At 35.7% G+C, this 23,310-nt stretch overlaps 1 protein-coding gene across 1 annotated transcript; it reads left to right on the plus strand.

The window, feature by feature from the left end:
* The first annotated feature begins 2,916 nt into the window (after positions 1–2,916).
* On the plus strand, positions 2,917–14,747 carry LOC122004270 (V-type proton ATPase catalytic subunit A-like). Its single transcript, XM_042559184.1, has 5 exons — positions 2,917–3,007; positions 12,906–12,934; positions 13,217–13,314; positions 13,406–13,484; positions 14,443–14,747. Exons 1-5 carry the CDS (start codon positions 2,917–2,919, stop codon positions 14,503–14,505), a joined length of 360 nt encoding a protein of 119 aa, XP_042415118.1. The 3' UTR covers positions 14,506–14,747.
* The last annotated feature ends 8,563 nt before the right edge of the window (positions 14,748–23,310 follow it).

Raw genomic sequence — 23,310 nt, forward strand, 5'->3', positions numbered from 1 at the left:
ACAACATAGATAGTTTTGTATATTACCTTAAAAAATATATCTATTTTGAAATTGACCAAATTACGTATTCATTTTTATTTTTTTTCTTATAATACTCCTCTTTCTTTTACTATTCATTTGAAAAAAAAATTGCAAATCATTTTTTTAAAAGAAATCTAATCTCCTCTTTTATCTCCGTTGAAGAGTTCGCTTACGGAACGGGTTAATCACTTGATCTCCCGATTGTTAAGCTTCATCTATGAGTCTACAATTGAGAGCATCATCTTTCTCATCCTCGTAGTTCATCTTATCATTGAGATGGACCGTGAACAGTAGCTGAACAAGTTAGAGATACAATAATCAACCCTTCTCATCGTCCCACCACCCTAATGCTCCTCTACACCACCGTTGTACCATCCAAGTGAGAAAAAGAATGAGATGGTTATAGTCTAATCTAGAATAGGTGGTAATAGTAATTCCTATTTAAGGTAATGCATTAAGTTTAATGAGTTGAAAATACTTCTGTATTCTTGTCCAATTGAATCTTGAATTTCTTTATAGATAACTTTTATTATTTATTTTATAATTCTCTTAAGGTTGGCTAAAAATTATAGATGATCTCCTAACTAATTTGTTCCAAGACTATAATTTTAAGTTGTCCTAACATTTTTCATATAACGATTGGTTTGCTAAAAATTTTGTTATTACTTTGATCAGAAATTTAGTGTCAGAACTTTGGCTTTCTAACTAATTACTTGGACGGTCTAATTTTCTTAACATATGCAAAAACATCATTAACAATATGTCGATTATTCAGCTCTAGTTTTTTTATCCTTATATTTTATTACTGCTATTCAAATGTTCTATCTTTTGGAAACAATGTGGAAAATGATGACATGGTCATGGAATAAATTAGGTTATTAACGTCATAATCTTATTCTAGATTTGAATAATAATACTAAGAGATTATTTATTCTTATAATTATAATATCATTAATTCTGCTATATTCCTTTTTCTTCTAAATTAACAAGAATCTATTTAATTGTTGTTTACAAAATATTTATCTCTTCTTGTAAAAGACTAAGGATAATAAAAAGATATGAAGCAAAAGTCAAACCAAGGAGGGTCACTTGAGCTATCTTATTACTAAAAATTATCTAGAATACTTTTTTCTTTTCTTTCGATTTTTAATTTTTATTAGAAAAAAAGATTAAATAATTACAATGGATTTTAAAAAATGAAAACTTATTCTTAGGTAAATCAATTTCGAAATGCTTTCGTAAAGTGTCTAATATCTCTTTCACATCTTCTATCCCAATTCTCATAAGATCTTCTTTACTCTTGCTCAAAAGTTCTAATAGTGTATGTATATTCGACCTTTTGAGACAATTATAGGTCCGATAAGGTAATTCTGATTGGTCAATAAAAATACATTTCGAAAATACTAAAAAACTTAATTTTTTTGTTAGAAGATATGGAGAACTTTTCTCTTCCTAGTTAATAAAATCGCAAGCATAATTGATTTATTATGGATCTTGAAGAGAAATATTCATAATATTTTATTATCATTATTGTCAACATACTTATTATTGATGAATATAGCTAATTATCATTTTTTTCTAAATTATTGTACTCTTCTTGTGTGTTGTTGTAATGTGTGTTGTTGTTATAAAACTCATTAAAACTATTGTTGTTATTTCATGGTATAACGGTTGTAAATTGATGCTAGTATAATAATTATTTTTTATTAGATTATTATTATTGTTGAAATATTATAGTTACTAATTTATTTGTTGCAAGTATTATTTGGTATATTATAAAATGATCTTGTACTTGTAAAAAAAAAAGTTGCTCATAATATGGTGTATTGCATCTATGGTTAAGGATATGGTGATAATCGAGGAGAACTATATTAGTACATAGATCTTGGTTTCATAACATTCTGAGTTTTCTAAGTCCATTAGTCTATTTGGGATGATATCGGCTAATGAACTTAGGACATTCTAAAAATAAAAAAAATATCAAATCAAAGCTTATTCAAAGATTTTTTAATTTGATATAGTTCAATCTGAATCGAAAATTATGATATCTCAAAATTATAAATGTAGTTATAGAAGCTACAATTTCTTAACTGCTATAATGTATTGTTGATCTTCAAAAGACCAGCAACAACGTGTTGCTTGTTAGGATGTATACTAAAAGTCTAGCTTTTGGTATAAACATTTATTTAGAAATAAGAATCACATTGGTCAAATGTCTACATTTATGATAAATGTAGTTGTTCAATTAATTTATATTGTAGATAACATGGTGTGTGGTGTCACACACAGAGGATCATGTTATCAGTACCTTATAAATTATAAATAGTAGCTCACGACCAAGATGGAAAGGAACAAACCATTGGAAGGTCGTAGTGTAATTAGGTATTAGTTTATCTTAATTATATAATTACACTAGTACACTTAGAGTGTATTGAGTAGGACCATTATAGGTCGTTTCTTTTATACTGACTTTATAAAGGAACTGATCCTGTCTGGAAGCTAAGAAGACGAACCTGCCGGTATGACGTGTCTGGAAGATTAACCGCATCCCCATGACCCGGTTGATGATCTGTCCGCTACGTTGACCAGATCGTCAGAAGTCCTCCTCCGGTCAACTGTACCTGTATCCAGCGACCGGGTTCCCCCGGTCTCCGGTACCTCGGTGCTCGAGGCGAATACCACAGATATATAAGTAACCGCATAATAGTATGGCAGAATAATTAACTAAATGCAAAAGAGGTACGAGAACGTACCCTGGCCCAGGGGGCGCCCTCGGATGGATGAGTGAGCTGGTCGTGAAACTGACCGAGTCGTCGTGACCCGGAAGGGTGGATGCCTCTGAACCGACCGAAGAGGAGCTGGGTCCGGAGGTGACAACGCGGAGCCGAATGTGGCATGAATCTGAAAGGTGACACACAATCGGAATACAACGGCGACACGACCGACGTACGACATTGGCTCACAGGCCGGAATGTGACAACGGCGCGTAGGCCGGAACACTAGGCAAAGTCGGCACCAGGACTGCCGGTAAGTGCCGGAGGAGGGCTGCTCTGCGTGTAGAGGCTGCCGATGAGGGAGCTGCTGTGCGCGCGGAGGCTGCCGGCGAGGGAGGCGCTGTGCGCGCGGAGGCTGCCGGCGAGGGAGGAGAGGAGGAGAAGAAGGGAGCGCCGGCGGCTTCGTCGGCGCCGGCGGAGAGCTGGATAAGGAGAGAGAGTCTCCTTGATGGCTGGCGGCGGCAAAAATCACGAACCCCCCTCCCCCGTTTCTCTCTGGCGGCGCCCCCTGCAAACGTGAGCCCCCGTTTCTCTCTGGCGGCGCCCCCCTGCAAACGTGAGCCCCCCCTTTCTCTCTGGCGGCGCCCCCCTGCAAACGTGAGCCCCCGTTTCTCTCTGGCGGCGCCCCCTGCAAACGTGAGCCCCCCCTTTCTCTCTGGCGGCGCCCCCCTGCAAACGTGAGCCCCCCCTCCCTCTTTCACAAACCGGCTCCTCAATGCCCCTCTAACCCTCCACCTCCTAAATGACGCATATGCCCTCTCTTTTCTCCCTAATCCCCTCTATGCCCTCTCCTGTGATCCGGATCAACAAAGACCTCAGTTATTATGGAAGTGTGTGCTCTTAATCCCAATATAATAACAAGCACATATATTTGATATTTATTTCTTTAATTTATCAATGGGTGAGATTTAGTTCGATAAATCAATAAGCCCGATAAGTTGGGAAATGATATCACTTATAGTGTGTGTTGTTGATTATAGAAGGAAACTGTGTCCTAGTAATCTAGGTTGAGAATGTCCCCAAGAGGAGCTCATAAGGATTGTCATGTTAAACCCTGCAGGTGGACTTAGTCCGACATGACGATGAGGTTGAGTGGTACTACTCTTGGACTAAGATATTAATTAAATGAGTTGTCAGTAACTCACTTAATTAGTGGATATTCGACATCTTAAACACAGGGAAACTAACACACTCATAATAAGAAGGAGCCCAAAAATGTAATTTGGGATTGGTGCGGTAGTTCAATAATAATTCTTTAGTGGAATGAATTCCTCCTCTCGGTCCCTATTGTAGCCTCTTGTATATAGAGATTTATACCCACCACATACCCACCTTCTTACCCATCCTATAGGGGTCGGCCAAGCTAGCTTGGAGACTAAGCTAGGGTCGGCCATGGTTTGGTTCATGGGTGAATTCATGTGGCCAGCCCTAGCTTGAACTCAAGCTTAGGTGGTCGACCCTATTAAAATAAAAAGGAATTTAATTTAAAAAAAATTTCTTATGTGGATAACATGATTTAAAAGAGAGTTTAAAAATTTAAATATTTCCTTTTATAAGATTCTACAAAAGATTAAGAGAAGAGCTAAATCTCTTTCCTTATTTGTAGATTAAAAGGTTGATTTTAATTTTGGTAAAAACTTTCCTTTTAATCATGTTCATGATTTAAAAGAAAGTTTAAAAATTAAAAATTCTCTTTTATTAGTTTCTACAAAAGATTAAGAAATGATTTAATATCTTTCCTTATTTGTAGATTGAAAGGAGATTTTAATTTTTAGAGATAACTTTCCTTTTTAGAAATTATCCACATGTTTAAAAGAAAGTTTTTAATTTATAAAATTTCCTTTTTATTAACCAATCATGAAGGGATAAAAATTATTGGATAAATTTTTATAAATTTCCGGAAGCAAATAAGGAAGTTTTAATTCATGTTTAAAATTTTATTTGCTTGGAGATATTAATGTGGCCGGCCATTGAAATTGAGAAAAGAATGTTGATTTTAATTAATTAAAATTTTTCCTTTTCATGGCAAAAGAATTAAGGAAGTTTTTATTTAAATTTCCTTATTTGCCAAGACCAAGGATTATAAAAGAGGGGGTAGAGGTGCCTTCATGGTGAACGACTCTATTATTTTTCTCTCTTTTCTTCCTTGGTGTGGTCGTCCCTTCCCCTTCTCTTCTCTCCATCCTTGTGGCCGAACCTCTCTTCCTCCTAGGAGATCAAGTGGTGGCCGGATTTTAGCTTGGAGAAGAAGGAGAGAAAGCTTACATCCATTGGAGCTTGGTTGGTGGAAAAAGATCTTCATCTTTTGGAAGCATTGTGCTTGACCGAAACTTGAAGAAAGGAGAAGAAGGTGCTTTGGTGGTTTCTCATCTCGGAAGATCGTTGCCCACACAACGTCCGAGGTTAGAAGAGGAATACGGTAGAAGATCAAGAGGTTTTTCTAAAAGGTATAACTAGTTTTTTCCTTTCCGCATCATACTAGTTATTTTAGAAAATAATACCAAATACAAGAGGCATGTGATTCTAGTATTTCGAATTTATTTTCGATGTTGTGTTCTTTATTTTTTTTTCTTTTCCTTGTGATTTGATTGTTCCTTTCGGTTAACCTAAAGTTATTTTAGGAAATTAAATATTAGCTTTCCTTAAAAGGTTTTGTCTAGTCGGTGGTGGTTGCTCCTATATCCAAGAAAGTCATGTGCCTCGCCACGTTAGTACTGGGAACCAATTATGGAAATTAATATTTAATGGAATTAATAACTTAAGTGATTTGGATCGAACGTGTTAAGTTCCGCAAGAGATCCAAGTCAAAACCTAAAAGAACAAATAGATTAAACTTTGGATCAAGCGTGTTAAGTTCCGCAGGCGATCCAAGTTTAATTTAAAAGAACACATGATAGCTAGGAAAAGGTTCAGACCTTTATACAAAATTTTTGTACAGTGGAACCATTAGGTTTTCCGAGTAGCAACCAACAATTGGTATCAGAGCTAGGGTTTTGCCTCTGTGTATTTGGTATTAGTTTAATTATGCACTTGTCATACATAATTTAGGCAGGTTAATAGTAGGATGTGCTAACTTTGTGGATGCAGGATCCAACTATTATGGCTTATAGTTATTATGTGTGTGATTGGACCCTTGGACATGTCAAGGGCATTTTATTCTGTGTGCATGATTGTATTATAAAATACAACATGAGCTGTATTTAGTTTTATTAGGATTTTATTTTTTGATCTAGTTACATGTACATTCCTTTTATGGAATATAGGATAGATGGATGTAAATTTTATTTTATGTTCGATCTAGTTTACATGTACATTCCTTCGAGGAATATAGGATCGAAAAATGTAAAATTCTATTTATGTCGCAGATCGAATCTTGCAAGGCGTGGAACCTTTTGAGGACCAGAGGCGCAGCGGAACAAGGAGCAAGATGGATGCGACAACTAGACCCGGTGGCGGTGGCCAAAGATGGCAGCAGCTAGGATTGGCGACACACGGAGGACAGCAATAGATAAAAGCCATAATAGTTGAAAATTAATTTTTCTATTTATTATTTTTTTATGCTGTGTTGTGTGTGCTTGTTAGTATGCATGCTAAGTAGGCTAGCATAGTCAAAATTCCTCACTTTAAATAACTAAGTGGGAGAGGGATTTATTTTTAAATAAATTCCACGGTCTCCATTACTGGTTTATAAGTGATGCAACAAGCTTGCACGTTGGCTCTAAGTGCCTTCCTCCATATCGGATGAGCTTGTTTGCAGATCACTAGCTTAAACTTCCATTTTGGATGACTATAGGAAGTTAATTAAGAGCGTGTGATCTTCCCCATCGGAAGGGGCACAATCTTATTAATGGACTTAGTGTCAAGTAATGGTATACACTTAGGCACGTCTAATAGTATCCTCCCCATCGGAGTCACTGCTATTGTTTGTGTGACCGAAGAAAACCAACTATTAATTTGTCAAATAAATAAGTTGACAAGATAATAAAATTAAAAACTCCTCTTACAAATGTTTGATTTTGTATACGTCCACACTATCGTAGCATACAAAATTCACGGCGTTTGAGGTAATTTTATTTTGTCATAAAGATTTATTGACAAGATAATTAATGGGTAAAACCCTCCTCTTACAAATGTTTAAATTTTGTATACGTCCACACTATCGTGGCATGCAAAATTCACGGTGTTTGAGGTGTTGGTGAATTTAAATAATATTGTTTGAGGAATCAATATTATTTTAAATTCAAAAAGTTTTGACCAAATATTTGATCAAAGACATATCAACTATTAATTTTATTCGTCATAAAGTAAAGTTGACGAGATAATAAAATTAATGGATAAAATCTCCTCTTTGATTCTGTATACGTCCACACTATCGTGGCATACAAAATTCATGGGGATTTTAAAGAATTGATCTTGACCAAATATTTTTGTGATTCTTAGGATTTAAAATGTTTGTCAATCCCCTAGTTGTTATACTATAGAAAAGACTTAGTAGTCCCAATTGTAATGATTGGAAATAGGACTTGGACATTAAGGTTGACTATTTTCTTAGAACTAAGAACAATATAGGTGTATTTAATTCATTAGTTGAAACATGTTTAGTGGTGCTATCTACCAGAACCTGGAGTGTAGATACAGATGCCATTAATCATGTCCGCAATTCATTGCAGGGTTCCGACAACTAAATGAAAATAAAAACACCGTCCACATGGGCACTGCTGTAAAAGTGGCAGCTGTTGCAGTGGGAGATGTTTATCCTTTGATAAGAATAAAACATGGATTTTGAGTAATTGTCTTTACGTACCAAGTTTAGAAAGAACTAGTTTTCAGTTTCTAAACTATTCAAAGAACTTGATATTCTGCCTCTTTTAATAACAAAGTTGTTATTAAGAAAAAGAGGGAAGTTATCTGTTCCGGTACGTTGGTTGACAATTTATAAATCCAATAACTCCCACGATGTAACAAATGGAAATTAGTAACACATCTTCTAACTTTAAGAGAAAACAACCTTCGAAAATGAACCAATTATATCTTTGGCATCTAAAGCTATGTTATATTAACTTAAGTAGGATTCATTGGTAGCTGATGAACTTTTGGGTTCATTAGTAGTGGAAATTTTTCCAACCTGCGAGTCTTACTTGGAAGGAAAAATAACCAAGAAGCTTTTAAGTCTAAGGGGTATGGAGCCAAAGATATGTTGGAATTGGTTCATTCTGATTTGTGTGGTCCTATGACTATCCAAACAAGAGGTAGTATCGAATATTTCATCTATTTTATAGACAACTATTCAAGATACAAATACATTTACTTAATGTGCCGCAAGACTAAGTGCTTTGATTAGTTCAAAGAGTACAAGGCTGATGCGGAGAAACGTCAAAGTAAAAGTATCAAGATACTACGGTGAGATCGTAGTGGCAAGTACCTCTTAGGAAGATTTAGGAGTCACTTATCAGAAGTAGAGATTCAATCCCAACTAACTGCACCTGGTACACCCCAACAGAATGGTGTAGAAAAAGGAAGGTATAGGACTCTTATGGAAATAAGTAGATTGATGATGAGTTATTACCAAATTCATTTTAAGGATATACTCTGGAAACGGAAGTGAATATAGTACCTTCCAAAGTCAGAACTCTCTACTCATATAGAATTGCTGAATAAGCGTAAGCCTATTTTGAAGCATATTCGGATTCGGGTAATCCAGCACATATGCTGAAGAGAGATAATGATAAGTTGGACAGGAATTCACTTGTTTATGGGTTATCTTAGAGAAATGAAAGTAGGATTATAGTCTTAAAAATCAGAAGGTCATTGTTAGCATCAATGACCGATTTTTAGAAAAAGTCTATGTAATAAATCACGTGCCCATAAGTAAATTTGCTCTTAAGGAAATAATAAAGGACATGTCTAACCTAGTACCAACTGTACAAGATGAAATATCACAAGAAACTGTAACACGTATCACAATTGATACACAATTATAGATAGTACATCATCGTAGTGGGAGGGTTGTCAAACAACCAAAAGGATTCATGTTTTGGGAAAGTTTTTGGACTTGATCCCAAATGAACATGAGTCTGATCCCGGAAATATGATGAAGCACTCTAAAATAAAGATGCAGCATCTTGGCAAAGAGCAATGAATACAGAATTAGAATATAAGTATTCTAATCAAATCTGGAAGCTTGTAGAACCACCAGATGGTGTAAAAGCCATTGGGTGAAAATATGTCTACAATAGGAAAAGATGGATAGACAGGAAGGTGGAAACTTTCAAAGCAAGACTTGATGAAAAAGGAAACTTTTTCACTGGTAGCTATGCTTAAGTCTATCCGGATTCTTTTATCTATTTGGCAAGTGGATATCAAGACAGCATTCCTTTATGGAAGTCTTGAAGAAAGCATCCATATAAAGCAACCAGAAGGGTTCATTGCAAAGGGAAAAGAGCATCTTGTGTGCAAGCTCAATCAGTCTATGGACTGAAGCAAAGCTTCAAGGTCTTGAAACATCCGGTTTATCAAAGTAATCCAGACCTTTGGATTTATTTAGTAACTGGATAAGTCTTGTGTATACAAAAAGTGTGATGGAGATGTGGTGGTATTTCTTGTACTATACGTAGATAACATTTTTGGTAGTTGGAAACAATATTAAAGTGTTGTCAGAAGTAAGGGTATGGTTGTCCAAACAATTCGATATGAAGGACTTGGGAGAATGTATATATTCTTTGGATCAAAGTAATAAGGGATCGCAAGAAAAGAATTTTTTACTTATCCCAAGCTTCATATATCGAAAAAATCCTTGCTCGTTTTAAGCATGCAGAACTCCAAGAAAGGTTTCTTACCTTTTGGGCTTGGAATAGTTTTATCTAAAGAGATGTCTCCGAAGACATCAAAGGAGATAGAGGAAATGAAGGCAGTTCTTTATGCTTCGGCTGTCGGAAGCCTAATGTATGCTATGCACGAGATCATAAATCTATTTTGCCAAGGGTATAGTTAGCAGATATCAAAGTAACCCTGGACAAGGACATTGGACTGCAGTAAAGCATATATTGAAGTACCTTAGAGGCACTAGAGATTATATGCTAGCTTACAAGGCAGTTAATTTGGTCCCTGTGGGTTGCACGGATTTTGACTTCCAATCGGATAGGGACAATATTAAGTCAACCTCGGGGTTTTGTGTTTACTTTAGGAGGTAAAGTCATAACTATGGAAGAGTGATAAACATAGGTGTTTTTCTGAACTCCACCATAGAAGCTGAGTATATGGCAAGCCTCTGAGGTACCATAAAAGCTGAATGACTCAATAACCTCAAGATAGACTTAGATATGATTTCTGGTTTGTCCAAAGATTATTACAATTTATTGTAATAATAGTGGTGCAGTAGCAAACTCGAAGAAACCATGAGTCTATAAGGCAAGTAAACACAATAGAGCGCAAGTACCACCCAATACGAGAAATCGTATAAATGAGGAGAAGTTGTTGCTGCCTAGATTGCATCAGATGATGACCTATAGATCTTTTCACTAAGACCCTTAAGGCAAGAGCTTTTGATGGGCATGTTGAAGGGTTGGGATTCAGATGTATGGCAGCAGATATGACAGCTTAGTCTTTTAGTATAAGTGGGAGATTGTTAGGATGTATACTAAAAGCCTAGCTTTTGGTATAAACATTTATTTAGAAATAAGAATCACATTGGTCAAATGTCTACATTTATGATAAATGTAGTTGTTCAATTAATTTATATTGTAGATAACATGATGTGTGGTGTCACACACAGAGGATCATGTTATCAGTACCTTATAAATTATAAATAGTAGCTCACGACCAAGATGGAAAGGAACAAACCATTGGAAGGTCGTAGTGTAATTAAGTATTAGTTTATCTTAATTATATAATTACACTAGTACACTTAGAGTGTATTGAGTAGGACCATTATAGGTCGTTTCTTTTATACTGACTTTATAAAGGAACAAAGACCTCAGTTATTATGGAAGTGTGTGCTCTTAATCCCAATATAATAACAAGCACATATATTTGATATTTATTTCTTTAATTTATCAATGGGTGAGATTTAGTTCGATAAATCAATAAGCCCGATAAGTTGGGAAATGATATCACTTATAGTGTGTGTTGTTGATTATAGAAGGAAACTGTGTCCTAGTAATCTAGGTTGAGAATGTCCCCAAGAGGAGCTCATAAGGATTGTCATGTTAAACCCTGCAGGTGGACTTAGTCCGACATGACGATGAGGTTGAGTGGTACTACTCTTGGACTAAGATATTAATTAAATGAGTTGTCAGTAAATCACTTAATTAGTGGACATTCGACATCTTAAAAACAGGGAGACTAACACACTCATAATAAGGAGCCCAAAAATGTAATTTGGGATTGGTGCGGTAGTTCAATAATAATTCTTTAGTGGAATGAATTATTATTGATGAAGTTAAGTTGTGTGTTCGGGGCGAACACGGGATGCTTAATTTCATCGGGAGACCAAAACCAATTCCTCCTCTCAGTCCCTATCATAGCATCTTGTATATAGAGATTTATACCCACCACATACCCACCTTCTTACCCATCCTATAGGGGTCGGCCAAGCTAGCTTGGAGACCAAGCTAGGGCCGTCCATGGTTTGGTTCATGGGTGAATTCATGTGGCCGGCCCTAGCTTGAACTCAAGCTTAGGTGGCCGGCCCTATTAAAATAAAAAGGAATTTAATTTTAAAAATTTTTCTTATGTGGATAACATGATTTAAAAGAAAGTTTAAAAATTTAAATCTTTCCTTTTATAATATTCTACAAAAGATTAAGAGAAGAGCTAAATCTCTTTCCTTATTTGTAGATTAAAAGGTTGATTTTAATTTTGGTAAAAACTTTCCTTTTAATCATGTTCATGATTTAAAAGAAAGTTTAAAAATTAAAAATTCTCTTTTATTAGTTTCTACAAAAGATTAAGAAAAGATTTAATATCTTTCCTTATTTGTAGATTGAAAGGAGATTTTAATTTTTAGAGATAAGTTTCCTTTTTAGAAATTATCCACATGTTTAAAAGAAAGTTTTTAATTTATAAAATTTCCTTTTTATTAACCAATCATGAAGGGATAAAAATTATTCACTACTAGAAAACTAGGCTTTTGAGACAAAAAGTTTAAGACAGTGACAAAATTTGTCTCAAATACTAAGTAATTAAGACAGTAATAATAGATGTCTCAAAATTTTATATTGAGACATTAAATTTAAGACAGTATTTAAGATTTGTCTCAAATTCAATTAATAAGACACCTAATAAAGACGGTTAAAAATATAATTATATAAGACATTCAAATAAGACGGTAAAAAATATTTGTCTCAATTTATCTTGAATATGATTCATTGGAACGGTTGCGATAACCGTCACAGACTCTGCTATTCTAATTTCATATCATTTCATAGAACGATCGTGATGTGGATGTACACACACAATAATAACATTAGAAAAAAACATTTACAAATTTAACTTAATTAAATTTTTTAATTATAATTTATGATTAAACATTGATAATTTAAGAATTATGAAAATAAATTATATTAAATATTATGACATACTAACCTTTTATGATATGTCTAAAACACTACCATAATAATAAGAATAAATAATAAATTTATTATATATAGAGAGAGAGGATGATGATATTAATTAAAATTTAATCTAATTAAATTTATTTAGGAAAATAATAATAATATAATTAATAGTTAATATGAAAATAAATTTATATGATTATATAGAATTTTCTTAGATTTTTTTAAAATTTAAAATGAATTTTTATTATATTATATTATATTTTTTAATAATTATATTTTAGAAAATAAATTATTTTATCAAAACTAAAACTAAGTCCTAAATTTCTATGAACACATCTCGTCTTCTCATCTTCTCACGCGTCGAAACCTAAAAGCCATCGTCGTTGTCGTAGTTTCTACCGCCGCTGCTGCCACTGCCTTCGTCGTCTTCTTCTTCTCACCTTGTCGTGCCCGCCCACCGCTACCGCCGCCGCTTGCCCGCCGTTACCACCGCGTCCACTGCCTTCTTCTTCTTCTTCTTGCCTTGTCATGCCCACCCCGTGAGTTGCCCGATCAGGCCATGCCGGAGCGCCGATTCATCCAGAGGTAATCATGGCTCTATGTTTATATAGGATATATGCCTCTAACCTCAAATTATGCCTCCGACAACTTTTTTTTCTGGATTTTGATATAGGATATTGGACTTGGAACAATGTTTAGAGATGAAACAATAAATCAATTTACATGGTATTTTAATGTCCAAAAATGATGCATTTTTGGAACCTCTAACATAGTTTTGGAAATTTTGATTTTTGGAGTTTCTTTATCTAGTTATGAAAGACCAAACTACATAAAAATTTGTTTTGATTTTTGTCTCTGGTACTGTAGCTAGTTGGTAAAGATGCATTTGCAGAAACAGATAAGATTACCTTGGAGACTGCTAATCTTCTATGTGAAGATTATCTTGCCCAGAATGCATTTACTCCATAAGTTGTATTTGACACAATCAGTCATTGGCATAACTTTACCATAATTGTTTTTGTCTCGTCAAGTACCAATCAACAACTTCTGCAATAGATATGACAAGTTCTGCCCATTCTACAAATTAGTTTGGATGATGCGTAACATTATTCACTTCAACACTTTGGCCAATCAGGTACTCACCTGCTCTATTCCACTAATTTGTAGTAATTTATGATCTATTGTTTTGATTATTAGATTATCGTTGTTGCTCTGATTTGATGCTCAATTGTGACCCCAACATTAGTTAGTTAACCTCCGAGTATAATAGTGCCCTTTCATTATCAGACTGATATGTAACTTCATGTGTTAACAACATTGAAGTATTGTCAAGTTTAATCAGCATTTTATTACATCATTAACAATTTTATCCTGTGATGGAATATGGCATATAGGTTAGAAGCCTCCCAAGAGATCACTCATCCTAAAATTGCACCACATGGAATGTGACTCCAAGTTGATGAGCTTCCTATGAGATCACCCATTCTGAAATTGTACCATCCCAAGCACACTTATAACTAGAAAGTTCTTATATAGAAATGAACCAATTGCACCAAAATACGTGTCATTTTAGAGAATACATACATACATAATCCATTTAACTGAAGTCACACCAATGGACCAGTCCCACCTTTCTAGTTTTTGTGTGTTCTAGGTTCTAGGTTTTGTTCCTATCAGAAATATGTTAGAAGCCACCTTGCCCAAGCTCTTTGTTTTGACTATCACTTCTCATCCTCCTTTGACCGTATCATTAATAGGCTCACATGCATTTGTGGGTAGTTAATTCAGCTTATGATATCTTTTACCATTTACATGAAAGAACTGACCAGCTATCATATCTAACTACTAGTCCAAAATACTTGAGCTAAGCTAAAATTAATAGTAGCTCGCTCATCTAAATTTATGAGCTTTTTTTTTATCAAACCACAACTCACAAGATAATTTGAATTGTCGCAAGATTTTCTATTACAATCATATATTGGTCTCTTGTTTCACTTTTCAACTAGTAGTCCAAGACTTCCAAACTACTTCCTGTTTTAAATCTCGTGGATCAAGATTTACAGTTGTTGTATATTTTGTTATTTTTTTACTAGGCCGTCGAGAGAGGAGCAGGTTCTGATGGTCAAAAGATCACTTATAGCATCATCAAGCATTGATTAGGTGACCTCTTCTATCGATTAGTGTAAGTAGTAGACCTTTAAGACCCTATTTGTGCAAGTTGGTCGTAAAGTGGCTGCTAATTGAAGGCTCGATTATGTTGTTTGCCTTCGTCAGGTCCCAAAAGTTTGAAGACCTTGCCGAAGGTGAGGAAGCTCTTGATATACGTACACTATTTTTTTTATTTAGATTGTAGATAATACTATTTTACATGTATAAAGATTGAGTAACCAACATGTACATTAGTAGTTGTTTTCACAAGGTTTTTTTGGTTTTATTAACAATTTTGGCTATATAGTGTACATATTTTTATGTTGTAAATAAATCTATTTTACAGGTGCAATAACTTGAAAGGTACAAAGATATTGATAAATACATGAACCATCATTTCTTATTACGAGATGAAGAGGTTTGTTTAACTTGGGGCTATTTGTGTTGTGTATATATATATATATATAGTTGCAAGAAAGAGAATTATGTGTTAGATGATGAGATTTTTTATTGAACAATTTTGTTTATTTATTTTTCTGAACAATATATATTCTAAATCATCTTTATCTCTAATAAGAGTTTTTTTAGTGTTCAGGATTATGATGAAGAAGGATTATAGAAGTTATCTCCAGATGACGAGAAGTTGTTCTTTATGTTTTTTCTTCTGTAACTTTCATGAGAATAGTAAATTTTTTTCTTATCAAATTAATGATGGATATATAGATATTTTTATTATTGGATGAATGTTGACATGAAACCTATGTATTAACTTGTAAGTTAAAAAATATTAGAATTTTGTTTACGTATATCACTTTTAATTTATGAAGAGAGTTTTTCCTTTTTTTTTGAAATGATAATTCAATAAATCGGATCGGATCTAGATTAATTTGTATAGTAAATGTTCTTTTAAGGTTATTAATTTTTGTTATAAATGATGCATCTAACAAATTAATATTAGAGACAACAATTTACTGTCTTCACTTCTTTTTGAGACGACACATTATTGTCTTAATTTAGTGTCTTTAGTTATTTTTCACAAGATAAGACATAACATTTGAGACAAAAAAATAACTGTCTTAAATATTTTTGAGACAATTGAACAACCGTCTCATCACCGTCTTAAATAACATTTGAGACGGTACAACTGTCTCAATATTTTTTTGAGACGCTTGTATTGGAGACGGCTACATTACTGTCTCATAGCGGTCTCAAAAACATTTTGAGACATCAAATTTATAATTTAAGACATATTTTGTTGTGTCTCAAAAAGTGCTTTTTCTAGTAGTGATTGGATAAATTTTTATAAATTTCCGGAAGCAAATAAGGAAGTTTTAATTTGTGTTTAAAATTTTATTTGCTTGGAGATATTAATGTGGCCGGCCATTGAAATTAAGAAAAGAATGATTTTAATTAATTAAAATTTTTCCTTTTCATGGCAAAAGAATTAAGGAAGTTTTTATTTAAATTTCCTTATTTGCCAAGACCAAGGATTATAAAAGAGGGGGTAGAGGTGCCTTCATGGTGAACGACTCTATTATTTTTCTCTCTCTTTTCTTCCTTGGTGTGGCCAGCCCTTCCCCTTCTCTTCTCTCCATCCTTGTGGTCGAACCTCTCTTCCTCCTTGGAGATCAAGTGGTGGCCGGATTTTAGCTTGGAGAAGAAGGAGAGAAAGCTTACATCCCTTGGAGCTTGGTTGGTGGAAAAAGATCTTCATCTTTTGGAAGCATTGTGCTTGGCCGAAACTTGAAGAAAGGAGAAGAAGGTGCTTTGGTGGTTTCTCATCTCGGAAGATCGTTGCCCACACAACATTCGAGGTTAGAAGAGGAATACGGTAGAAGATCAAGAGGTTTTTCTAAAAGGTATAACTAGTTTTTTCCTTTCCGCATCATACTAGTTATTTTAGGAAATAATACCAAATACAAGAGGCATGTGATTCTAGTATTTCGAATTTATTTTCAATGTTGTGTTCTTTGTTTTTTTTTCTTTTCCTTGTGATTTGATTGTTCCTTTCAGTTAACCTAAAGTTATTTTAGGAAATTAAATATTAGCTTTCCTTAAAAGGTTTTGTCTAGTCGGTGGTGGTTGCTCCCATATCCAAGAAGGTCATGTGCCTCGCCACGTCAGTACTGGGAACCAATTATGGAAATTAATATTTAATGGAATTAATAACTTAGGTGATTTAGATCGAACGTGTTAAGTTCCGCAGGAGATCCAAGTCAAAACCTAAAAGAATAAATAGTTTAAACTTTGAATCAAACGTGTTAAGTTCCGCAAGCGATCTAAGTTTAATTTAAAAGAACACATGGTAGCTAGGAAAAGGTTCAGACCTTTGTACAAAATTTTTGTACAGTAGAACCATTAGGTTTTCCGAGTAGCAACCAACATTGCTAATATTCAAAGGACCAACAACGTGTTGTTATTGTTAGACTCCGTGGTTGTTTTGATGTGATCAACCAAGTTTAGGTTAGGTCCTGTTTGTCTGATCCCTGTGTCTAAGTGTGCAGGAACTTAGGAGCGCAGGAAGTTGAGCGGAAGACGCAGCTAGCGAGAAGGATAGCACGGGAAGGGAGCCGACGTGCTCGGTGCGTCCGAAGGATGAGAGAGCTGCGGAAGAGTACACCGGTGGGCGTGAAGAACGTGCGTAGCGTTTGAGAGATGTAAAGCCGGGATGGAAGACTGCTCGAGGAGAAGGCCGAGAACTGGGTTCGGGTGAGCCCTATTCCGAATGTCCGAAATCACCCAAGCAAGTCGAACCAGAGCAAGTCAACTGGGAAGTTGACTTGACAAGTGTTCAGTTGACCGAACCCTCTGATCGGTCGACTGAACCCCTTTCATCAGAAGCCAGCCGTTGGAGACACGTCAGCAGTCAGCAACCAATGGTTGATCGGTCGACCGAACCCTCTGATCGATTGACCGAACCGAAGATAATCACAGACTTGGTCGAAGCGATTTGATCGGGTCAGATCGAGCAGAGACCGTTAGCTGATCGGTCGACCGAATACAAGGATCAGTCAACCGAACCTAAGCTTGATCCACAGAACTTGCATCCAGACGGGAAGCTGTGAAAGTACATAGGTTCGGTCGACCGAACCTGGGGATCGGTCGACCAATCCCCCTCTCGAAGTCAAATCCTGATCCTGAAGATCAGGGGCTCTGGATGAGTCTTGGAACCCCTATATAAAGGGGTCTCGAACAGAACAATGAGACAACGAAAATCATCAACTCTGTAATTCTTTTCTAAGCAACCTCTGTGCTCTTAAAGTGTAAAAGGTTTCTCCGCCTTCAAAGAAGGAGACTCTTTTAGTGCGCCTTTCCACGCCTTGGATTAACAACCATCTCGGTTGTAACTAAGTCAAATAGCTAAGTCGTCTCTCTTTTCTTTCCTGTTAATTACTTTAATTATTAGTGTTGCTTTTATTTTAGAGTTGAAAGTTTAAGGAGGGTATAAATTTTGATTGCAGACAATTCACCCCCCTCTCGCCGGTCCCCGCTGCACCAACAGTTATTCCTCAGAAGATCAGCAACTAACGTGTTGTTGGGGATTTTGTGGCCAACTAGAGGGGGGTTAGATAGACAGTACCCCCAAATTGATTGCTTCCTACGTATTCGTTAATACAGTAGAATAGAAAGAATACAAATACGAATACGAAAGCTAATCTAAAGACAATAAGAAAGAACAAGCAAAATACAACACGCCGATTTACGTGGTTCAGATATTAAGGCTCCTACTCCATGGCTCTCCTTAAGGTGGACGATCTCTATCCATCAGTGGATTAGTCCTTGGAAACTCCAGCTAGCACAATCCTCCTTGTTGGTGGAGAAACCTCGCCACAACTCGACCAAGAACACACGGATTACAACGTAAGCTTGGAGACTCTAATTAGACTTTAACCAAGTTCAATTTCGTCAACCAAGGCCAGCCACCCCAAGTTCCATTATATAAAGCTTGGGAAAGCAACCAAGCTAAAACTACCATTACCAGTCAACTGTGTCAACACCAGTCGACTGGTCCTTTATGGAATTCGCCCGTTACAACTTCAACGGCTCGATTCCAGTCGACCGGTGCCAGGACCAGTCGACTGCTCCACTTCGGTTGAGAGAACAGAAGTATTCTGTTCTCTCTAGCTTGACTGCCATGTCGACTAGTACATACACCAGTTGACTGGTACAACCCTAAACATAGGTTCCCCTTTCCGAGTACATTTCTCTCGCACTCGGACCCTCATGACTCACTTGACTCTTCTTCGCAACTTTGACTTATTGCCTTCAAGCCTACTTCCTTTGGCTCTCGTCCCTCAGAAGTATTCAAGCTCGCGGCTCGTCCCCAATGTCATCCTTCGCGTATACCTCGAAGTCGCTTCCCTTGGCCCTTATCCTTGATGTCTTGTCCACGGTCCCTCAGATGCTCCATCCTTCACCAGACCCGAAGTCATCAAGCTGAGTCATATATGTATCCTACAAACCTGCACACTCATATACACATATCAAATATAAGGGCGAACCTAACTTAAACCCTTTGCTCAAACACCAAAACACATGGTCGCACGGACCATTGGGATTGCTCCAACATAAAAGACCAGCAACAACGTGTTGCTAATCTTCAAAGGACTAGCAACATGTTGTTATTCCTCAGAAGAGCAACAACTAACGTATTGTTGGTCTTTAGAAGATCAACAACAAAGACCAACAATAACGTATTAAACCATAAACTTTGAGATATCATAATTTTTTTATTCAAGTTGAATCATGAAACACACAATATATCAAATCGAAGTTCATTAAGAAATCTTGGATTTGATATATTATGCGTCCCATAGTTTAACCTAAATCAAAAGTTATGACCTCCCAAAGTTTATAAAGTGTTGTTGATCCTCTACGGGGTGTGTTGCTGATATTTTAAGATCAAGATCAACAACATGCATGTTGTAAACTTTGAATACATAATATATCAAATCAAAACTCATTCAGATATCTTTGATTTAATATATTATACATTTCGTGGATTAACCCGAGTCAAAAGCTATAATCTCAAAATTTACCCAGCATACACGTTGTAGCAGCTATGATACGAAATTGTAGCTACTACAACTACAAATTTAACTTTAAGAAGTCATAAATTTTGACTTAGTTTGATCCATAAGACATAATATATCAAATCGAAGATCTTTAAATGAGTTTTGTTTTAATATATTTTGTGTTTCATAATTCAAACATAATCAAAAGTATGAGCACTCAAAGTTACAAAGTGCGTGTTGTTGATCCTACCTAATATAGAATCATATCAGGCCCACATATTAGGTCTATATTAGACCTGATATGGAATCATATCTGGCCCAATATGAACTTGGTATGATTCATATCAGGTAGGATCAACAATGAATTGTTGTTAATCTTCTGAGATCAGCAACATGCACGTTGTAAACTTTGAAAGATTCAAATCAAAGATCATTAAATGATCTTCAATTTGATATATTATGCGTCTTGTGGATCAATCTAAGTCAAAAGTTATAGTCTCTTAATTTTGAACTTATATTTGTAGTAGCTACAATTTTGTAGTTGTTACAATGTATGTGTTGGATAAATTTTAAGAGACTATAACTTTTGACTCAGATTAATCCACAAAACACACAATATATCAAATTAAAGATATCCGAACAAGCTTCAATTTGATAAATTGTGTATTTTATGATTCAACTTAAATCAAAAGTTATGACCTTTCAAAATTTAAAACGTGCGTGTTTCTCATCTTAGAGGATCAACAACAAGGTGTTGCTAATCATAGAATATCATTGTTGCTGATATTCTAAGATGAGAAACACCTTGTTGCTGATCCTCTAAGATCAGTAACACATTATAAATTTTAAGAGGTCATAACAATGATATTCTAAGATGAGCAACACCTTGTTGCTGATCCTCTAAGATGAGAAACACGCACGTTTTAAATTTTGAAAGGTCATAACTTTTGATTTAAGTTGAATCATAAAATACACAATTTATCAAATTGAAGCTTGTTCGGATATCTTTAATTTGATATATTGTGTGTTTTGTGGATTAATCTGAGTCAAAAGTTATAGTCTCTTAAAATTTATCCAACACATACATTGTAACAACTACAAAATTGTAGCTACTACAAATATAAGTTCAAAATTAAGAGACTATAACTTTTGACTTAGATTGATCCACAAGACGCATAATATATCAAATTGAAGATCATTTAATGATCTTTGATTTGAATCTTTCAAAGTTTACAACGTGCATGTTGCTGATCTCAGAAGATTAACAACAATTCATTGTTGATCCTACCTGATATGAATCATACCAAGTTCATGTTGGGCCAGATATGATTCCATATCAGGTCTAATATAGACCTAATATGTGGGCCTGATATGATTCTATATTAGGTAGGATTGAATTACGATATGTATAATATATCATGATTTAATATATTGTGTGTTTCATGATTCAACCCGAATGAAAAAATTATGTCATCTCAAAGTTCAACATATTATTGCTAGTCTTTGTCGCTGATCTTCTAAAGACCAACATGTTGTTGCTAATCTTCTAAAGAACAACAACACATTGTTGTTGTTCCTCTGAAGATTAGCTGTAACGCCCGAAAATTCTCAAAACTATTTTAGAAATATTCTATGATTTTTCTAGAATTTTAGAATATTTTTATGGAATTTTTAGAATAGCGAAAGTAGCAAAAATAAATAGAGAACGAAAATAGCCTACGCGGGAATTGAACCCGGGACCTAGCGAACTCTATGTCTTATAGGGTGACTCTAGTAACCAAGTGAACCCAGCAGGGCCGTGCTGAAAGGAAAGGTAATCAATTTTATTTAAGTTGGAGTTGGGGCGAATTAGATCACTTAATATAAATAAGAAATAATTAAGTGAAGGGTTATTTGGATCGTGATTTTTCCTCTCCTCAAAACCTCACCGCCGCCCACCTCTCTTTTCTTACTCTCTCGGCGCCAACCACAAGGAAGGCTAGGGTTCCGCCCAAGGGCACCTTCCGGCGACGACTTCGACACGAGGACGCTCCCCTCCGCGAGAGGAACGCGTGGACGCGAGAAGATCGTCGAAAGGATCGTCTCCTCCGGAGATCTAGCGATTAGAATCGTAAGAAAATCCGAATAGGAGGTAAGAAACCCCTCACCTGCAGCATAAGTAGCTATTCGTATGGTTTTTATGCATTAGTTTGGTCGTATGCAAATTTTAGCACATAGGGTGTGCACTAGCGTACACCAAGTGCTCGGTAGAATGTTTAGCACAGTAAAAATGCAATTTAGGCATTTTATTAGCTTAGACGAATGTCATAGAAGTATTTTTACAGCTTATATAGTCTTGCTACAGCTTTTATGGACTAGACGTCCAATGGGTGGGCTCCCACAGTCGCCTCTAGGTTCAGACAACCTAGTTCTGGGTTTAGACAACCTAGTAAAAGCAAGACAAGAATTATTAGCTTATGTTCAGTATTTTACTTTCTCAGTGGCACTGTACTGAATTAGATATCCATTAGGTTGGGCTCCCATAGTCGTCCCTAGGTTTAGATAACCTAGTAAACCCTACTAAATTCGGGACTTGCAAACCCGGGTCTAGTCAGGGATTCACGCATAGCAAGTACAGTTGTCGAGCCCAAACAGCAGCTTGATTATTATTTTAATCTACTTATGAATATAGTTTTCAAACATCACAAAATAGTTATGTGAATCAATACAGCTTTAGTATCAGTTTAGTATTAGCTTAGCTCAGCTTTTGTATCAGTTTAGTTTCAATTGATACAACATGATAGATTATGATTAGCATTTATTGCCATGATCAGTTTCGATTTCCATGTGTTGTATGCCATGCCATGTTTAGCATATTCAGTATGTTCTTTTCAAATAGCATGTTTTCAAAGCATAAATAGCATCGTATGCATGTTTTTGTGAGGTAGATGGTTTCTTACTAAGCTCTCAAGCTTACAGATACTATTTTCCTTATACTGCAGATAAAGGTAAAGGGAAGATGGACTAGTGGAGGCTGGAGGTTAATGCAGTGATGAAGATGTGTGTGGATGGAACTTGGAACAAAGATCTTAGGGATTTTAGCAAGTTTAACTATTAGAACTTTGTTATTTTAGTTTTGTCGTTCAGTTTGCTTAAATGTTATGAATTAGTGGATTATGCACCATGACATGTGTAGAATGCTAGATAATTGATGTTAGGAGGCATTTCATTTAGTTTGGAATTGATATGAGTGATTTTAGCACGAAACAGTGCTGAAATCAGAGTTTAGCTGCAAAATCAGAAACTCCAATCGATCGGTGGATCGATTGGGGGTTCCCAATCGATCAGCTGATCGATTGGGCAATTCATTCCGCGAACAGTAGACTTTTGGATCGATCAGCCGATCGATCCAGCAGTTTCTGTCGTGAACAGAGAGCTCTGGGATCGATCACCGGATCTATTGAACAGTCTGGATCGATCAGCCGATCGATCCAGAATATTGTCCCGAGCACAGTAGCGTGCTGGATTGATCACTGGATCGATCCAACCTAAGTTCCGTATACAGTAGCCACCTGGATCAATCAATGGATCGATCCGGCCATTCCAATCGATTCGTGGATCAATTGGGAGGCCTGATATCAGTAAGAAACTCTTAGTTAAGTTCCTTGACCATTGGGGGATGTAATATATGTCATGAATAGTTTAGATTACACCCCTTAGCACATGTAGAACCAAGAAATGATAATAGTTTAGCAAAATTTTAATTAGTACAGCTTACGCACTTAGATTTAATGATGGTCATGGAATAGTTAGCACAGC

The sequence above is a fragment of the Zingiber officinale genome, chromosome 7B (assembly GCF_018446385.1).
Source record: "Zingiber officinale cultivar Zhangliang chromosome 7B, Zo_v1.1, whole genome shotgun sequence".
Lineage (NCBI taxonomy): Eukaryota > Viridiplantae > Streptophyta > Magnoliopsida > Zingiberales > Zingiberaceae > Zingiber > Zingiber officinale.

Excerpts from the sequence above, each read along its gene's own strand:
- LOC122004270 (XM_042559184.1), top strand. The coding sequence starts at position 2,917 with ATGAATCTGAAAGGTGACACACAATCGGAATACAACGGCGACACGACC. Across the intron at positions 3,008-12,905 it reads CCGGAATGTGACAACGGCGC|GCCATGCCGGAGCGCCGATT; the intron begins GTAGGCCGGAAC and ends TTGCCCGATCAG. Across the intron at positions 12,935-13,216 it reads GAGCGCCGATTCATCCAGAG|CTAGTTGGTAAAGATGCATT; the intron begins GTAATCATGGCT and ends CTGGTACTGTAG.